This window comes from Salmo salar, chromosome 12 (assembly GCF_965601325.2).
Source record: "Salmo salar chromosome 12, fSalSal1, whole genome shotgun sequence".
NCBI lineage: Eukaryota > Metazoa > Chordata > Actinopteri > Salmoniformes > Salmonidae > Salmo > Salmo salar.
The window spans coordinates 107,053,294-107,072,718 of NC_138302.1; the positions used below are offsets into that span (position 1 = coordinate 107,053,294).

Consider the following 19,425-nt stretch of genomic DNA (forward strand, 5'->3'; position numbering starts at 1 on the left):
GGACGCTTGCGTCCCACCTACTCAACAGCCAGTGTAATCCCGTGGCGCGATATTCAAATACCTCAAAAATGCAAAAATGCAAAAACACTCATTTTTCAAGCTAGCATATAATGTCACATAAACCCAAACCACAGCTAAATGCAGCACTAACCTTTGATGATCTTCATCAGATGACAACCCTAGGACATTATGTTATACAATACATGCATGTTTTGTTCAATCAAGTTCATATTTATATCAAAAACCAGCTTTTTACATTAGCATGTGACTAGCATGTGACTAGCATTCCCACCGAACACTGCCGGTGAATTTACTAAATTACTCACGATAAACGTTCACAAAAAACATAACAATTATTTTCTGAATTATAGATACAGAACTCCTCTATGCACTCGATATGTCCAATTTTAAAATAGCTTTTCGGTGAAAGCACATTTTGCAATATTCTAAGTAGATAGCCCGGCATCACAGGGCTAGCTATTTAGACACCCAGCAAGTTTAGCACTCACCAAAGTCAGATTTACTATAAGAAAAATGTTATTACCTTTGCTGTTCTTCATCAGAATGCACTCCCATGACTTCTACTTCAATAACAAATGTTGGTTTGGTCCCAAATAATCCATTGTTATATCCAAATAGCGGCGTTTTGTTCGTGCGTTCAAGACACTATCCGAAAGGGTAAATAAGGGTGACGAGCATGGCGCATTTCGTGACAAAAATGGTCTAAATATTCCATTACCGTACTTCGAAGCATGTCAACCACTGTTTAAAATCAATTTTTATGCCATTTTTCTCGTAAAAAAGCGATAATATTCCGAAAGCGTGTATACGTACAAAGAGAGAGAAAATAAAAGCCCTCGTGCACGAGCCTGAGTCTCAGAGTACTCTGATCGGCCACTATCCAAACGCGATAATGTGTTTCAGCCTGGGGCTGCCTCGATATCATTCAGCTTTTTCCCGGGTTCTGAGAGCCTATGGGAGCTGTAGGAAGTGTCACGTTACAGCAAAGATCCTCAGTCTTCAATAAAAAGAGCCAAGATGAACAACAACTTGTCAGACAGGCCACTTCTTGGTCAGAATCTTCTCAGGTTTTTGCCTGCCATATGAGTTCTGTTATACTCACAGACACCATTCAAACTGTTTTAGAAACTTTAGGGTGTTTTCTATTCAAAGCCAATAATTATATGCATATTCTAGTTACTGGGCAGGAGTAGTAACCAAATTAAATCAGGTACGTTTTTTATCCGGCCGTGTAAATATTGCCCCCTATCCCCAACAGGTTAACCAACAGGTTAGCCATACGGCGGCAGACAATTGACCCAGTGTTATTCGAGGTTGGCCAGGGTAGGCCGTCATTGGAAATAAGAATTTGTTCTTAACTGACTTGTCTAGTTAAATAAAAAATGTAAAATAAAATACTTTAGTTGGCACGTCGTATTTTGATTTCTAGACGAGAATCCTTTATCTGATTTCCCTGATTTCGATTCCTGTCTTTAAGTGTGGTGTGGGTTTTTCTTTTGTTTGCCTCTTCATAGGCAAATTTAGTGGGCGCTCATGGTGGGTGTCTTTTAGGTTCCAACTGTTGTTGCCAGTCAACTTTCAGTGGACATCCCCCATGAGTGTCTTTCAGAACTCATCCTAAAACCCATCTTGTTTCATTTTGGTTGTTGGTCAGTGATTCTTTGTTAGTTCCCCCTTCTGTTTGAGCGACATTATTAGTTTTTTTTGCTTGGGAACGTAACAGTCATCAGCAAAGATTTAACCTCTTGGGGCTATGTGGGACGCAAGCGTCCCACCCCTGGTACACTCTATCAACAACAGGTGAAATATCAAGAGCGCCAAATTTGAAAACAATTAAATGTCATAATTCAAATTTCTCAAACATACAACTATCTTACACCCTTTGAAAGATAAACATCTCCTTAATCTAACCACGTTGTCCGATTTCAAAAAGGCTTTACGGCGAAAGCATAAAGTTAGATTATGTTAGGAGAGTACATTGACAATAGCTGTGTGTAATGTTTTGTCAATTCAAAGACAGGCGTCACCAAAAGCAGAAAACCAGCTAAAATTATGCACTAACCTTTGACAATCTCCATCAGATGACACTCCTAGGACATTATGTTAGACAATACATGCATTTTTTGTTCTATCAAGTTCATATTTATATCCAAAAACAGCGTTTTACTATGGCATTGATGTTGAGGAAATCGTTTCCCTCCCATAACCGCCAGTCAATCAGCACAACAAATTAAATAATTACTATTCGAAAACATTGGTAAAATATTATATTGTCATTCAAAGAATTATAGATTTACATCTCTTGAACGCAACCGGATTGCCAGATTTAAAAATAACCTTACTGGGAAATCACACTTTGCAATAATCTGAGCCCTGCGCCCAGAAAAATACGCTTTGCGATACAGACTAACCGCCATGTTGGAGAGATCTAAAATCGAAAATACTATGTAAATAATCCATTACCTTTGATTCTCTTCATCAGATGTCACTTCCAGGAATCCCAGGTCCATAACAAATGTAGTTTTGTTCGAAAAAGCTCATAATTTATGTCCAAAAAGCTCTGTGTTGTTAGCACATGATCTATGCCCGCCGGACTTCTCTTCATGAACGAGGGGAAAAAAAATATTTACGTTCGTTCAAACATGTCAAACGTTGTATAGCATAAATCATTAGTGCCTTTTTTAACCAGAACATGAATAATATTCAAGGCGGACGATTGCATTATCTTTTAAAACGTATTGGAACGAGAGTACCCAACATGAACTCGCGCGCCAGAGTCTAATCGGCCACCACCGTTCCAAGGCTCTTGTTCGGTCAGATCTCACAGTATAAGACTCAAAACACTTTGTAAAGACTGGTGACATCTAGTGGAAGCCATAGGAAGTGCTCAACGATGAATAAGCCCCTGTGTGTTTCAATGGCATAGGCTTAAAGGTAATTCAACACATGTATCCACTTCCTGTCAGAATTTGTCTCAGGGTTTTGACTGCCATATGAGTTCTGTTATACTTACAGACACCATTCAAACAGTTTTAGAAAATTCAGAGTGTTTTCTATCCAAACCTGAACAATAATATGCATATTCTAGCTTCTAAGTTGGTGTAGGAGGCAGTTAAATATGGGCACATATTTTTTTCAAAATTCTCAATACTGCCCCCTAGCCCCAATGACTCCAACCTAAGTGTACGTAAACTTACGACTTCAACTGTAGGTAGTTCTTATGGTTTGGGTACAGGTAGGTTGATAGGTAATTAGGTAGACAGGTAGTTAACCTGTTAGGGCTAGGGGGCAGTATTGACACGGCTGGATAAAAAACATACCCGATTTAATCTGGTTACCACTCCTACCCAGTAACTAGAATATGCATATACTTATTACATATGGATAGAAAACACCCTACATTTTCTAAAACTGTTTGAATGGTGTCTGTGAGTATAACAGAACTCAAATGGCAGGTCAAAACCTGAGAGATTCCTTTACAGGAAGTGGCCTGTCTGACCATTTCTTGAACTTCTTTTCCATCTCTATGTTTTACTAAGGATCTCTGCTCTAACGTGACACTTCCTACGTCGTCCATAGGCGCTCAGAGCCCGGGAAAAAACAGAATGTCGTCATCCCAGCCCCAGGCTGAAACACATTATTGCCTTTCTCAAGTGGCCGATCAAGGGACACTGGGCTTAGGCGCGTGACCCGACCGCCCCCGCCTTTGGGATTTTTTCCTCTGTTTGCCGAAAAGGAGATTCCCTGTCGGAAAATTATCGCTTTTCTACGAGAAAAATGGCGTAAAAATTGATTTTAAACAGCGGTTGACATGCTTCGAAGTACGGTAATGGAATATTTAGAATTTTTTTGTCACGAATTGCGCCATGCGCGCGACCCTTCTTTACCATTTCGGATAGTGTCTGGAACGCACAAACAAAACGCCGCTATTCGGATATAACGATGGATTATTTTGGACCAAACCAACATTTGTTATTGAAGTAGCAGTCCTGGGAGTGCATTCTGACGAAGACAACAAAAGGTAATCAAACTTTTATAATAGTAAATATGATTATGGTGAGTGCTAAACTTGCCGGGTGTCTAAATAGCTAGCCCGTGATGCCTGGGCTATGTACTTAGAATATTGCAAAATGTGCTTTCACCAAAAAGCTATTTTAAAATCAGACATATCGAGTGCATAGAGGAGGTCTGTATCTATAATTCTTAAAATAATTGTTATGCTTTTTGTGAACGTTTATCGTGAGTAATTTAGTAAAATGTTCGCGAATTCCCCGGAAGTTTACGGGGGGTATGCTAGTTCTGAACGTCACATGCTAATGTAAAAAGCTGGTTTTTGATATACATATGAACTTGATTGAACAAAACATGCATGTATTGTATAACATAATGTCCTAGGGTTGTCATCTGATGAAGATCATCAAAGGTGAGTGCTGCATTTAGCTGTCTTCTGGGTTTTGGTGACATTATATGCTGGCTTGAAAAATGGGTGTCTGATTATTTCTGGCTTGGTACTCTGCTGACATAATCTAATGTTTTGCTTTCGTTGTAAAGCCTTTTTGAAATCGGACAGTGTGGTTAGATTATCGAGAGTCTTGTCTTTAAATAGCTGTAAAATAGTCATATGTTTGAGAAATTGAAGTAATAGGATTTTTAAGGTTTTGAAAATCGCGCCACAGGCTTAAAGTGGCTGTTACGTAGGTGGGACGAATTCGTCCCGCCTAGCCCAGAGAGGTTAACCTCTTTGGGCTAGGGGGCAGTATTTTCAAGTCCAGATGAAAAGCGTGCCCAAAGTAAACTGCCTGCTACTCAGGCCCAGAAGCTAGGATATGCATATAATTGGTAGATTTTGATAGAAACACTCTAACGTTTCTAAAACTGTTAAAAGTATGTATGTGAGTATAACAGAACTGATATGGCAGGTGAAACCCTGAGGACAAACCACCCCCCCAAAAAAATTCAGCTTACCACTATTTTCAATGGCCTTAGTGTTTCCAAGCGCGTGGAGGAAAGTGTGTTCTTTCTTGTTTAACTCCGCTAAAGACAATAAGAATTCTCTGCCTTAAATTTGATCATTTATTTGCGTATTAGGATATCTAAGGTTTGATTATAAACGTTGTTTGACTTGTTTGGAAAAGTTTATTATTAACGATTCATTTCGTATGCATTTTGACAGAGGGAAACTGAGTGGATTATTGACTGAAGCGCGCCAACTAAACTGAGTTTTTATGGATATAAAGAAGGACATTATCGAACAAAAGGACCATTTGTGATGTAACTGAGACCTTTTGGAGTGCCAACAGAAGAAGATCATCAAAGGTAAGGCATTTTTTATATCGCTATTTCTGACTTTCGTGTCGCACCTCCCTGGTTGAAATATGTTTGTCATGCATTTGTATGATGGGGCGCTGTCCTCAGATAATCGCATGGTTTGCTTTCGTCGTAATACCTTTTTGAAATCTGACACGGCGGCTGGATTAACAAGAAGTTAAGCTTTATTTCGATATACTACCCTTGTGATTTTATGAAAGTTAAATATTTCTAATAATTTAATTTGAATTACGCGCTCTGCATTTTCACTGTATATTGTCGAGATGTTCCGCTAGCGGTAACCTAAGCAGATAGATAGCTCTTATGGTTTGTGTACAGATAGGTATTTAGCTAGATAGGTAGTTAAGTCATTCTTACCATGTCCTTGTGGTTTGGGTAGAAGGTCTGGTCGATCAGAGGGAACTTGTCAGGGCCTAGTTTCTTACAGGTGGCGATCAGCTGGGCAAACTAGTGGAGGGGTACAGGAGACAGTTAGTAGAGGTGGCCTGGGACTAGTGATTAGGCCTGGGACTAGGACTGAAGAAGACATGGCAGCTGAACTAAAATCCTACAGACCTTTCCTCCAGACACCGGGTAAGTGTTAAGAAAAAGTTGTTGAGGAACTGATGAGCCAAATTATTTACAGGACTCTGTTCCAGACACCTGGTAAATGTTCAGATAAAGCTGTAACTGGAGGAACATACAGTGATGGAAAAAAGTATTTGATCCCCTGCTGATTTTGTACGTTTGCCCACTGACAAAGAAATGATCAGTCTATACTTTTAATGGTAGGTTTATTTGAAAAGTGAGAGACAGAATAACAACAACAAAAATATAGAAAAACGCATGTCAAAAATGTTAGAAATTGATTTGCATTTTAATGAGGGAAATAAGTATTTGACCCCTCTGCAAAACATGACTTAGTACTTGGTGGCAAAACCCTTGTTGGCAATCACAGAGGTCAGACGTTTCTTGTAGTTGGCCACCAGGTTTGCACACATCTCAGGAGGGATTTGTCCCACTCCTCTTTGCAGATCTTCTCCAAGTCATTACGGTTTCGAGGCTGACATTTGGCAACTCGAACCTTCAGCTCCCTCCACAGATTTTCTATGGGATTAAGGTCTGGAGACTGGCTAGGCCACTCCAGGACCTTAATGTGCTTCTTCTTGAGCCACCCCTTTGTTGCCTTGGCCATGTGTTTTGGGTCATTCTCATTTTCAATGCCCTGGCTGAGGGAAGGAGGTTCTCACCCAAGATTTGACGGTACATGGCCCCGTCCATCGTCCCTTTGATGCGGTCAAGTTGTCCTGTCCCCTTAGCAGAAAAACACCCCGAAAGCATAATGTTTCCACCTCCATGTTTGATGGTGGGGATGGTGTTCTTGGGGTAATAGGCAGCATTCCTCCTCCTCCAAACACGGCGAGTTGAGTTGATGCCAAAGAGCTCCATTTTGGTCTCATCTGACCACAACACTTTCCCCCAGTTGTCCTCTGAATCATTCAGATGTTAATTGGCAAACTTCAGACGGGCATGTGTATGTGCTTTCTTGAGCAGGGGGACCTTGCAGGCGCTGCAGGATTTCAGTCCTTCATGGCGTAGTGCGTCACAATTGTTTTCTTGGCGACTATGGTCCCAGCTGCCTTGAGATCATTGACAAGATCCTCCCGTGTAGTTCTGGGCTGATTTCTCACCGTTCTCATGATCATTGCAACTCCACTAGGTGAGATCTTGCATGGAGCCTCAGGCCGAGGGAGATTGACAGTTTCTTTTGTGTTTCTTCCATTTGCGGATAATCGCACCAACTGTTGTCACCTTCTCACCAAGCTGCTTGGCGATGGTCTTGTAGCCCATTCCAGCCTTGTGTAGGTCTACAATCCTGTCCCTGATATCCTTGGAGAGCTCTTTGGTCTTGGCCATGGTGGAGAATTTGGAATCTGATTGATTGATTGCTTCTGTGGACAGGTGGCTTTTATACAGGTAACAAGCTGAGATTATGAGCACTCCCTTTAAGAGTGTGCTCCTAATCTCAGCTCGTTACCTGTATAAAAGACACCTGGGAGCCAGAAATCTTTCTGATTGAGAGGGGGTCAAATACTTATTTCCCTCATTAAAATGCAAATCAATTTATAACATTTTTGACATGCGTTTTTCTTGATTTTTTTGCTGTTATTCTGTCTCTCACTGTTCAAATAAACCTACCATTAAAATTATAGACTGATCATTTCTTTTTCAGTGGGCAAACGTACAAAATCAGCAGGGGATCAAATACTTTTTTCCCTCACTGTATGAGGCAAATCATTCTCTAAATGATTATCTGTTAGCTGGCTGGGGCACAATGATGGGAAGTACTAATGTAACACAGGTTATTGTGCTGGTGGTGCTGCTACAGTGATCTGGTCCATTAACATCCAACATTAAATCAATGTTGTGCTGAGTTATAAGGTCAATTTAAAAGCCAGTTATAAAAATGTCAGGCCCTGTGTTTAATAGTGCAGCCTATTTCCCCACTGTAAAGCCTTACCACCCCCTTTGAATGTGTGTGCATGCCTGTGTGTGTGTGTACGTGTGTGTGTGCCTGTGTGTGTGTGTCTCACCGCCCAGGGCTTGTCACAGAGGCTGTAGATGGACTCCAGTGAGTTGATGCTGGGGACTCCTGCGTACTGCAGGCCGATGATCATGTTCCTGAAGTCCTCATTGTGGGCCATGCTATAGGCATGCTGCCTCATCAGGACAAAGTCAGGTTTAATGGACCTGAGAGGGTTAGAGGACAAAGTCAGGCTTGAAGGACCTGAGAGGGTTAGAGAACAAAGTCAGGCTTGAAGGACCTGAGAGGGTTAGAGAATAAAGTCAGGCTTGAAGGACCTGAGAGGGTTAGAGAACAAAGTAAGGCTTGAATGACAGGGGAGCGTAGAACAGATGTGATTTGATCACATTCAGAAATAGGGTCTGAAGTGATCAAACTGAGACATTAAAACTCTGCTGAGGTAATGTCCTGGAAAGCATACGGCCTGGGTGCCCTTAGAAAAATAAATGTGTTCCTGCAAACTTCCTGCAAGTAAATAGTGTGCCACAAAATGTTGCTAGAAGTTTCTAAATGTTTGCCACTAGTGGTGAATCGGCGGCAAAGCTTTGGCAACAAAAATATTTATTGCCAATAGTGGCAAACAGTTCACAATAGTTTTTTTTCTGACAGATAATTCTCTCAAGATTCTATTTGAATCCGTGGCAAACCTGAGGCAGGAACATCTACAGTGCCTTTCGAAAGTATTTAGACCCCTTGACTTTTTACACATTTTGTTACGTTACAGCCTTATTCTAAAATAGATTAGATAAAACTATTTCCTCAGCAATCTACACATAATACCCCATAATGACAAAGCAAAAACATTTTTTTAAATTTGTGCACATTTATTAAAAAGAAAAAAACATAAATACCTTATTTACATAAGTATTCACACCCTTTGCTATGAGACTCGAAATTGAGCTCAGGTGCATCCTGTTTCCATTGATCATCCTTGAGAGGTTTCTACGACTTGATTGGAGTCCACCTGTGGTAAATTAAATGGATTGGACATGATTTGGAAATGCACACATCTGTCTATTTAAGGTCCCACAGTTGACAGTGCATGTCAGATGAAATACAAAGCCATGAGGTTGAAAGGAATTGTCCGTAGAACTCCGAGACAGGATGGCGTCGAGAGACAGATCTGGGGAAGTGCACCAAAACATTTCTGCACCATTGAAGGTCACCAAGATTACAATGGCCTCCATCATTCTTAAGTGGAAGAAGTTTGCAACCACCAAGACTCTTCCTAGAGCTGGTCGCCCGGCCAAACTGAACGATCAGGGGAGAATGGCCTTGGTCAGGGAGGTGACCAAGAACACAATGGTCAGTCTGGCAGAGTGGCCAGACGGAAGCCACTCCTCAGTAAAAGGCACATGACAACCGGCTTGGAGTTTGCCAAACGGCACCTAAAGACTCTCAGACCATGAGAAACAAGATTCTCTGGTCTGATGAAACCAAGGTTGAACTCTATGGCGTGAACGCCAAGCGTCACGTCTGGAAGAAAACCTGACACCATCCCTACAGTGAAGCATGGTGGTGGCAGCATCATGCTGTGGGGGTGTTTTTCAGCGGCAGGGACTGGGAGACTAGTCAGGATCGAAGGAAAGATGAACAGAGCAAAGTACAGAGAGATCCTTTATGAAAACCTGCTCCAGAGTGCTCAGGACCTCAGACTGGGGCTAAGGTTTACCTTCCAACAGGAGTGGCTTCGGGACAGGTCTCTGAATGTCCTTGAGTGGCCCAGTCAGAGACCGGACTTGAATCCGATGCAACATCTCTGGAGATACTTGAAAATAGCTGTGCAGCCACACTCCCCATCCAAGCTGACAGAGCTTGAGTGGATCTGCAGAGAAGAATGGGAGAAACTTCCCAAATACAGGTGTGCCAAGCTTTTAGCATCATCCCCAAGAAGACTTGAGGCTGTAATTGTGCCAAAGGTGCTTCTACAAGGTACTGAGTAAAGAATACATATGTAAATGTGATATTTTAGTTGGATTTGTTATACATTTGCTAACATTTCTAAAAAACTGTTTTTGCTTAGTAATTAAGGGGTATTGTGTGTAGATTAAGGAAGGGAACAAATGTTTTAATACATTTTGGAATAAGGCTGTATCCTAGCAAAATGTGGAAAAAGTCAAGCGGTCTGAAAACTTTCGATGGCACTGTATGGCCGCTAGTAGCAAACAGTTTACCAGTATCCATTTCTGGTGAAAACTTGAGTTCCAAGACCAGTAACAATTGATGATAAATCAAGAAGATTAGAAACATCTGTTGGAAAATGGAAACCAAGCTATCTAGCTAGCTACAGTACCCACCAAAGTTGTCCGGTGAGTGTCTAACTTATTAATTACACTTTATAATAAAATGTAACATTTTATTAGCTTAATGGTGCCTAGTTAGCAATGTAATGTTTTATGGGATAGAGTGAAACATTTTGTTGATACCAGTTTCAATCTGTCAGCGTCACTGGAAACTATGTCTTTGTTATAGAGACATTTCCACTCATTCTGCTCCTTACTACACGCCCGTCCTCCCCAATTAAACTGCCACCGGCCTCCTGGTTTGCAATGAGGGATAGAAACCATACAGCCTGGGTACTGTACTGCGGGTTAGAAACCATACAGCCTGGGTAGTGTACTGCGGGTTAGAAACCATACAGCCTGGGTACTGTACTGCGGGTTAGAACCATACAGCATGGGTACTGTACTGCGGGTTAGAACCATACAGCCTGGGTACTGTACTGCGGGTTAGAACCATACAGCCTGGGTACTGTACTGCGGGTTAGAACCATACAGCCTGGGTACTGTACTGCGGGTTAGAACCATACAGCCTGGGTACTGTACTGCGGGTTAGAAACCATACAGCCTGGGTACTGTACTGCGGGTTAGAAACCATACAGCCTGGGTACTGTACTGCGGGTTAGAAACCATACAGCCTGGGTACTGTACTGCGGGTTAGAACCATACAGCATGGGTACTGTACTGCGGGTTAGAACCATACAGCCTGGGTACTGTACTGCGGGTTAGAACCATACAGCCTGGGTACTGTACTGCGGGTTAGAAACCATACAGCCTGGGTACCGTACTGAGGGTTAGAACCATACAGCCTGGGTACTGTACTGCGGGTTAGAACCATACAGCCTGGGTACCGTACTGCGGGTTAGAACCATACAGCCTGGGTACCGTACTGCGGGTTAGAACCATACAGCCTGGGTACCGTACTGCGGGTTAGAAACCATACAGCATGGGTACTGTACTGCGGGTTAGAACCATACAGCATGGGTACTGTACTGCGGGTTAGAACCATACAGCCTGGGTACTGTACTGCGGGTTAGAACCATACAGCCTGGGTACTGTACTGCGGGTTAGAAACCATACAGCCTGGGTACCGTACTGAGGGTTAGAACCATACAGCCTGGGTACTGTACTGCGGGTTAGAACCATGCAGCCTGGGTACCGTACTGCGGGTTAGAACCATACAGCCTGGGTACCGTACTGCGGGTTAGAACCATACAGCCTGGGTACCGTACTGCGGGTTAGAAACCATACAGCATGGGTACTGTACTGCGGGTTAGAACCATACAGCCTGGGTACTGTACTGCGGGTTAGAACCATACAGCCTGGGTACTGTACTGCGGGTTAGAAACCATACAGCCTGGGTACCGTACTGAGGGTTAGAACCATACAGCCTGGGTACTGTACTGCGGGTTAGAACCATACAGCCTGGGTACCGTACTGCGGGTTAGAACCATACAGCCTGGGTACTGTACTGCGGGTTAGAACCATACAGCCTGGGTACCGTACTGCGGGTTAGAAACCATACAGCCTGGGTACTGTACTGCGGGCTAGAAACCATACAGCCTGGGTACCGTACTGCGGGTTAGAACCATACAGCCTGGGTACCGTACTGCGTGTTAGAACCATACAGCCTGGGTACTGTATTTGTATTTACTATGGATCCACATTAGCTGCGGGCAGCAGCTACTCTTCCTGGGGCCCAGCAAAATTAAGACAGTTATACATTTTAAAAACATTACAATACATTCATAACTGATTTCACAATATATTAAGTGTGTGCCCTCAGGCCTCTACTCTACTACCACATATCTATACCAAAAATCCATGTTTTTATATAGTGCGTATGTTATCGTGTGTTTATATGCATGTGTCTATGTCTGTGTTGCTTCACAGTCCCCACTGTTCCATAAGGTGTATTTGTATCTGTTTTAAAATATAATTTTACTGATGGAATGAGTTACTTGATGTGGAATAGAGTTCCATGTAGTCATGGCTCAATGTAGTACTGTGCTCCTCCCATAGTCTGTTCTGGACTTGGGGACTGTGAAGAGACCTCTGGTGGCATGTCTTGTGGGGTATGCATGGGTGTCCGAGCTGTGTGCCAGTAGTTTAGACAGACAGCTCGGTGCATTTAACATGTCAATGCCTCTCATAAATACAAGTAGTGATGAAGTCAATCTCTCCTCCGCTTTGAGCCAGGAGAGAATGACATTCATATTATTAATGTTAGCTGTCTGTGTACTTCCAAGGGCCAGCGGTGCTGCCCTGTTCTGAGCCAATTGCAATTTTCCTATGTCCCTCTTTGTGGCACCTGACCACACGACTGAAAAGTAGTCCAGTTGCGACAAAACTAGGGCCTGTTGGACCTGCCTTGTTGATAGTGCTTTTAAAAATGCAGAGCAGCGCTTTATTATAGACAGACTTCTCCCCATCCTAGCTACTGTTGTATCAATATGTTTTGACAAAGCAGTTTAGTCTCCTCAACTTGCTCAATTTCCACATTATTCATTACAAGATTTAGTTGATGTTTAGTGAATGATTTGTCACAAATACAATGCTTTTAGTTTTTGAAATATTTAAAGAGTAACTTATTCCTTGCCACCCATTCAGAAACTAACTGCAGCTCTTTGTTAACTTTTTAAGGTATAGGGGGCAGTATTTTCGATTTCGGATGAAAAGCGTGCCCAGAGTCAACTGCCTAATACTCGGGCCCAGAGTCAAATATTTGCATATTATTAGTAGATTTGGATGGAAAACACTCGGAAGTTTCTAAAACTGTTTGAATGATGTCTGTGAGTATAACAGAACTCATACGGCAGGCAATAACCTGAGAAAAATCCAACCAGGAAGTGGGAAATCTGATGCTTGTAGTCTTTTCAAGTCATTGCCTATCTAACACACAGTGACTTAGGGTTCATTTTGCACTTCCTAAGGCTTCCACTAGATGTCAACAGTCTTTAGAACCTTGTTTCAGGCTTTTGCAGTGAACAGAGAGCGAACAAGAAGGCCGGGAAGTTGGTGACAGGTTAACCTGTTAGGGCTAGGGGGCAGTATTGACACGGCTGGATAAAAAACATACCCGATTTAATCTGGTTACCACTCCTACCCAGTAACTAGAATATGCATATACTTATTACATATGGATAGAAAACACCCTACATTTTCTAAAACTGTTTGAATGGTGTCTGTGAGTATAACAGAACTCAAATGGCAGGCAATAACCTGAGAAAAATCCAACCAGGAAGTGGGAAATCTGATGCTTGTAGTCTTTTCAAGTCATTGCCTATCTAACACACAGTGACTTAGGGTTCATTTTGCACTTCCTAAGGCTTCCACTAGATGTCAACAGTCTTTAGAACCTTGTTTCAGGCTTTTGCAGTGAACAGAGAGCGAACAAGAAGGCCGGGAAGTTGGTGACAGGTTAAGCTCATGCTATATTCTGGCTGGTATAGTCGAAATTCATCCTTCCGGCGTCACCTTCACACTGAAATTCGATGCCAATTTCGTTAGGTTCTTGCTGAGGTTGGCTTAGTTCTGTAGGTTGTCTTTGTCCTTTCAACGTGGGGATGGTAAGTCCTCACGTCCTTGGAACAGAAAGTTACATTTTCGTAAACGGGTTTATATAGTGGTGATAGAAGGGCGTTTCATAGTTTACAACCCATCTCTGTTCACTTGGGCGGGGCCTCTGAGTGAGCAAAGTGGTGTTCTTCTGACAAACTGTTCTCTCATTAAGAAGCTAAAAATTACATTTAATTTTTTCACAAATAGTTTTATATTTAAACATTTAAATTGCAGAACAATTCCATGTGAATCTGATAACTAGAATGTGTAGATTTTCCAAGATACAGTTTATGTCGTCCTATCATCAGTAATCATGTGTCAGACGTCAACTGAACTGACATCATATTCATTAAGTCCCAACGCATATTTTCAACTGGTTGGATTACCGAAATATGGTTCCGTTTCCCATTGTTTGATGTCACCAGACTCTCTCTCAATGTTAACAAAGGGATTTTCAATAGTCACATCGGTAGAGTAGAGAGAGGAAAAAGGGGAAACGTATTTATGGAGGTCATAAACCTCCCCCCTCAGGCCAACGTCATGACAACACCTATGTGAGAATGTTATTCATTGACTACAGCTCAGGATTCAACACCATAGTGCCCTCAAACCTCATCAATAAGCTAAGGACCCTGGGACTAAACACCTCCCTCTGCAACTGGATCCTGGACTTCCTGACGGGCCGCCCCCAGGTGGTGAGGGTAGGTAACAACACACCCGCCACGCTGATCCTCAACACAGGTGCCCCTCAGGGGTGCATGCTCAGTCCCCTCCTGTACTCCCTGTTCACTCATGACTGCACGGCCAGGCACGACTCCAACACCATCATTAAGTTTGCCGATGACACAACAGTTGTAGGACTGATTACCGACAACAACGAGACAGCCTATAGGGAGGAGGTCAGAGATCTGGCCATGTGGTGCCATGACAGCAACCTGTCCCTCAATGTGATCAAGACAAAGGAGATGATTGTGGACTACAGGTAAAAGAGAACCAAGCACGCCCCCATTCTCAACGCCAGGGCTGCAGTGGAGCAGGTTGAGAGCTTCATGTTCCTTGGTGTCCACATCACCAACAAACTAACATGGTCCAAGCACACCAAGACAGTCGAGAAGCGGGCACAACAAAACCTATTTGCCCTCAGGAGACAGAAAAGATTTGGCATCCTTAGCCGTGTCCTCAGAGCATGCGCAGACCAGCTGTCTGGTGTGTTTACGGACATATTCAATCAGTCCTTATCCCAGTCTTCTGTTCCCACATGCTTCAAGAGTGCCACCTTTGTTTCTGTTCCCAAGTGAAGGTAACTGAGCTAATGACTACCGCCCTGTAGCACTCACTTCATCATGAAGTGCTTTGAGAGACTAGTCAAGGACCATATCACCTCCACCCTACCTGACACCCTAGACCCACTCCAATTTGCTTACAGCCCAATAGGTCCACAGACGACGCAATCGCAATCACACTGCACACTGCCCTAAGCCATCTGGACAAGAGGAATACCTATGTAAGAATGCTGTTCATCGACTACAGCTCAGCATTTAACACCATAGTACCCTCCAAACTCGTCATTAAGCTCGAGACCCTGGGTCTCGACCCCGCCTTGTGCAACTGGGTCCTGGACTTCCTGACGGGCCGCCCCCAGATGGTGAGGGTAGGAAGCAACATCTCCACCCCGCTGATCCTCAACACTGGGTCCCCACAAGGGTGCGTTCTCAGCCCTCTCCTGTACTCCCTGTTCACCCATGACTGCGTGGCCATGCACGCCTCCAACTCAATCATCAAGTTTACAGATGACCCTACAGTGGTAGGCAAGATTACCAACAACGACGAGATGGCCTACAGGGAGGAGGTGAGGGCCCTCGGAGTGTGGTGTCAGGAACATAACCTCACACTCAATGTCAACAAAACAAAGGAGATGATCGTGGACTTCAGGAAACAGCAGAGGGAGCAGCCCCCTATCCACATTGACGGGACAGTAGTGGAGAAGGTGGGAAGTTTAAGTTCCTCGGCGTACACATCACGGACAAACTGAAATGGTCCACCCACACAGACAGCATGGTGAAGAAGGCGCAGCAGCGCCTCTCCAACCTCAGGAGGCTGAAGAAATTCGGCTTGTCATCAAAAAGACTCAAACTTTTACAGATGCACAATTGAGTGCATCCTGTCGGGCTGTATCACCGCCTGGTACCGCTACACCGCTACACTCGCATTAACATCTGCTAACCATGTGTATGTGACAAATAAAATTTGATTTGATTTGGTACACGCTTTATGCACGTCTATGGATAGGACCAAGGATATCCATGTTTGTGACCATCTTTTTGTCCGTTTTGCTAATCCAGCTCGGGGTAGGGCGCTTCTAAGCAGCATCTCTCTCATTGGATTGTGGAGGCTGTCTCCCTGGCATATGACAGCAAGGGTTGCCTAGCGGTGTGCATTCTCACTCCACTAAGGGTGTGGCGGCTTCTTGGCTATTGTACAGGGGCATGATAATTGGTGATATCTGTGCTGCAGCGAGTTGTGGGTCCCCCATACTGCTCCCAGTGTGGCTAATAATGTTATTATGGCTGGAAGTTGATGTTAGGGAGCGGGCGGGTTGCACATTTATCCGGGTTACTACAGGTTTCCTGTGGGTTTGAGCTGGGGGTTTGAGCTGTGTAACAGGGACTCTTGTCACTGCAACCAGATGAAGATCATCAAAGGTAAGTGATTAATGTTCTCACTATTTCTGACTTTTGTGACTCCTCTACTTGGCTTGAAAATGTTTGTATGCTTTTGTAAGCAGGGCGCTGTCCTAAGATAATCGCATGGTATGCTTTCGCCGTAAAGCCTTTTTGAAATCTGACACAGCGGCTGGATTAACAAGAAGTTAATCTTTAAGCCGATGTATAACACGTGTATCTTTGGTCCAAAATAATCCATCGTTATAAAAAAAAGTTTGATTACCTTTTGTTGTCTTCGTCAGAATGCACTCCCAGGACTGCTACTTCAATAACAAATGTTGGTTTGGTCCAAAATAATCCATCGTTATATCCGAATAGCGGCGTTTTGTTCGTGCGTTCCAGACACTATCCGAAATAGTAAAGAAGTGTCGCGCGCATGGCGCAATTCGTGACAATAAAATTCTAAATATTCCATTACCGTACTTCGAAGCATGTCAACCGCTGTTTAAAATCAATTTTTACGACATTTTTCTCGTAGAAAAGCGATAATATTCCGACAGGGAATCTCCTTTTCGGCAAACAGAGGAAAAAATCCCAAAGGCGGGGGCGGTCGGGTCACGCGCCTAAGCCCAGTGTCCCTTGATCGGCCACTTGAGAAAGGCGATAATGTGTTTCAGCCTGGGGCTGGAATGACGACATTCTGTTTTTTCCCGGGCTCTGAGCGCCTATGGACGACGTGGGAAGTGTCACGTTAGAGCAGAGATCCTTAGTAAAACATAGAGATGGAAAAGAAGTTCAAGAAATGGTCAGACAGGCCACTTCCTGTAAAGGAATCTCTCAGGTTTTGACCTGCCATTTGAGTTCTGTTATACTCACAGACACCATTCAAACAGTTTTAGAAAATGTAGGGTGTTTTCTATCCATATGTAATAAGTATATGCATATTCTAGTTACTGGGTAGGAGTGGTAACCAGATTAAATCGGGTATGTTTTTTATCCAGCCGTGTCAATACTGCCCCCTAGCCCTAACAGGTTAATAGGTTACTGTGCATTTTCCAGTAACTTAATGGCAGTTGGTCACCAGAAAGTTCATGTTTATTTTTTCAATAATTTACTTACTGTCAGCTTGCTGCTAGTACTTATTGTAACATTCACAGTAACTTACTGTACCTGATCTCTGTCACACTAAATGAACTGATGGTGTGGCAGGAAGGTCAGTTTGCTGACAACCAAAAGGTTGAGGCCAGGTGGGGCTGAGTCCCAAGTGTGCTTGCCACAAAGAATGTTTAGAAGTTGTTAACTAATGTTTGAGCTATTTTGTAATCAGAAAAGTTCAGTTAAAGTATAGTAAGTTACTGGCAGCTAGTTGCAAGTACGTTACTAGCAGTTACTCATACTAAAGAATGGGTTAATTTTGATACAAAGTCTGCCAATGGTGTAAATACTTGATCGAACTGCAATACATACCTCGGATACGTTGTAAATCTACACAGTATTGTTGTGTATTCCCTGAAAAGTAGTTAAACAAAAGTACAGTCAACAACACCATGGAGGCCATGGAAGGAGTGTTGTATGGCATTGAAACTTGTTTGGGGGTTTGGTAACAGTGTCCAAAGAAGGGCCAGGTGTATACAGAATGGTGTCGTCTGCGTAGAGGTGGATCAAGGAATCACCCGCCTCAAGAGCGACATCATTGACATATACAGAGAAAAGAGTCAGCCCGAGAATTGAAGCCTGTGGTACCCCCATAGAGACTGACAGAGGTCCGGACAACAGGCCCTCCGATTTGACACACTGAGCTCTATCTGAGAAGTAGTTGGTGAACCAGGCGAGGCAGTCATTTGAGAAACCAAGGCTGTTGAGTCTGCCAATAAGAATACGGGGATTGACAGAGTCGAAAGCCTTGGCCAGGTCAATGAAGACGGCTGCACAGTAATGTCTTTTATCGATGGCGGTTATAATATCGTTTAGTACCTTGAGCATGGCTGAGGTGCACCCATGACCAGCTTGGAAACCGGATTGCATAGCGGAGAAGGTACGGTATGATTTGTAATTCTCAGTGATCTGTTTGTTAACTTGGCTTTCAAAGACTTTAGAAAGGCAGGGCAGGATGGATATAGGTCTGTAACAGTTTGGGTCTTGAGTGTCACCCCCTTTGAAGAGCTGGATGACCGCGGCAGCTTTCCAATCTTTAGGAATCTCAGACGATATGAAAGAGAGGTTGAACAGACTAGTAATAGGGGTTGCAACAATGGCGGTGGATAATTTTAGGAAGGGAGGGCCCAGATTGTCTAGCCCAGCTGATTTGTAGGGGTCCAGATTTTGCAGCTCTTTCAGAACATCTGCTATCTGGATTTGGGTGAAGGTGAAGCTGGGGAGGCTTGGGCAAGTAGCTGCGGGGTGTGCGGGGCTGTTGGCCGGGGTTGGGGTAGCCAGGAGGAAAGCATGGCCAGCAGTAGAGAAATGCTTGTTGAAATTCTCGATTATCGTGGAGTTATCGGTGGTGACAATGTTTCCTAGCCTCAGTGCAGTGGGCAGCTGGGAGGAGGTGCTCTTATTCTCCATGGACTTTACAGTGTCCCAGAACTTTTTGGAGTTAGAGATACAGGATGAAAATGCTTTCCTAACTGACTGCGTGTATTGGTTCCTGACTTCCCTGAAAATGTGCATATTGCAGGGACTATTCGATGCTAGTGCAGTACGCCACAGGATGTTTTTGTGCTGGTCGAGGGCAGTCAGGTCTGGAGTGAACCAAGGGCTATATCTGTTCTTAGGTCTACATTTTTTGGAAAGGGGCATGCTTATTTAAGATAGTGAGAAAATTACTTTAAAAGAACAACCAGGCATCCTCTAATGACGGGATGAGGTCAATATCCTTCCAGGATACCCGGGCCAGGTCGATTAGAAAGGCCTGCTCGCTGAAGTGTTTTAGGGAGCGTTTGACAGTGATGAGGGGTGGTCTTTTGACTGCGGACCCATTACGGACGCAGGCAATGAGGCAGTGATCGCT

At 43.5% G+C, this 19,425-nt stretch overlaps 1 protein-coding gene across 1 annotated transcript in view; it reads right to left on the reverse strand.

The window, feature by feature from the left end:
- LOC106566274 (synapsin-1) overlaps positions 1-19,425 on the reverse strand; it is a 222,766-nt gene that overhangs the window by 136,861 nt on the left and 66,480 nt on the right. Inside the window, exons 4-5 of the mRNA XM_045692010.2 lie at positions 7,923-8,079; positions 5,707-5,796 (exon numbers count right to left, since the gene is read on the reverse strand). Coding sequence (XP_045547966.1) covers positions 5,707-5,796; positions 7,923-8,079 — 247 coding nt within the window. The remainder of the gene's footprint in view (positions 1-5,706; positions 5,797-7,922; positions 8,080-19,425) is intronic.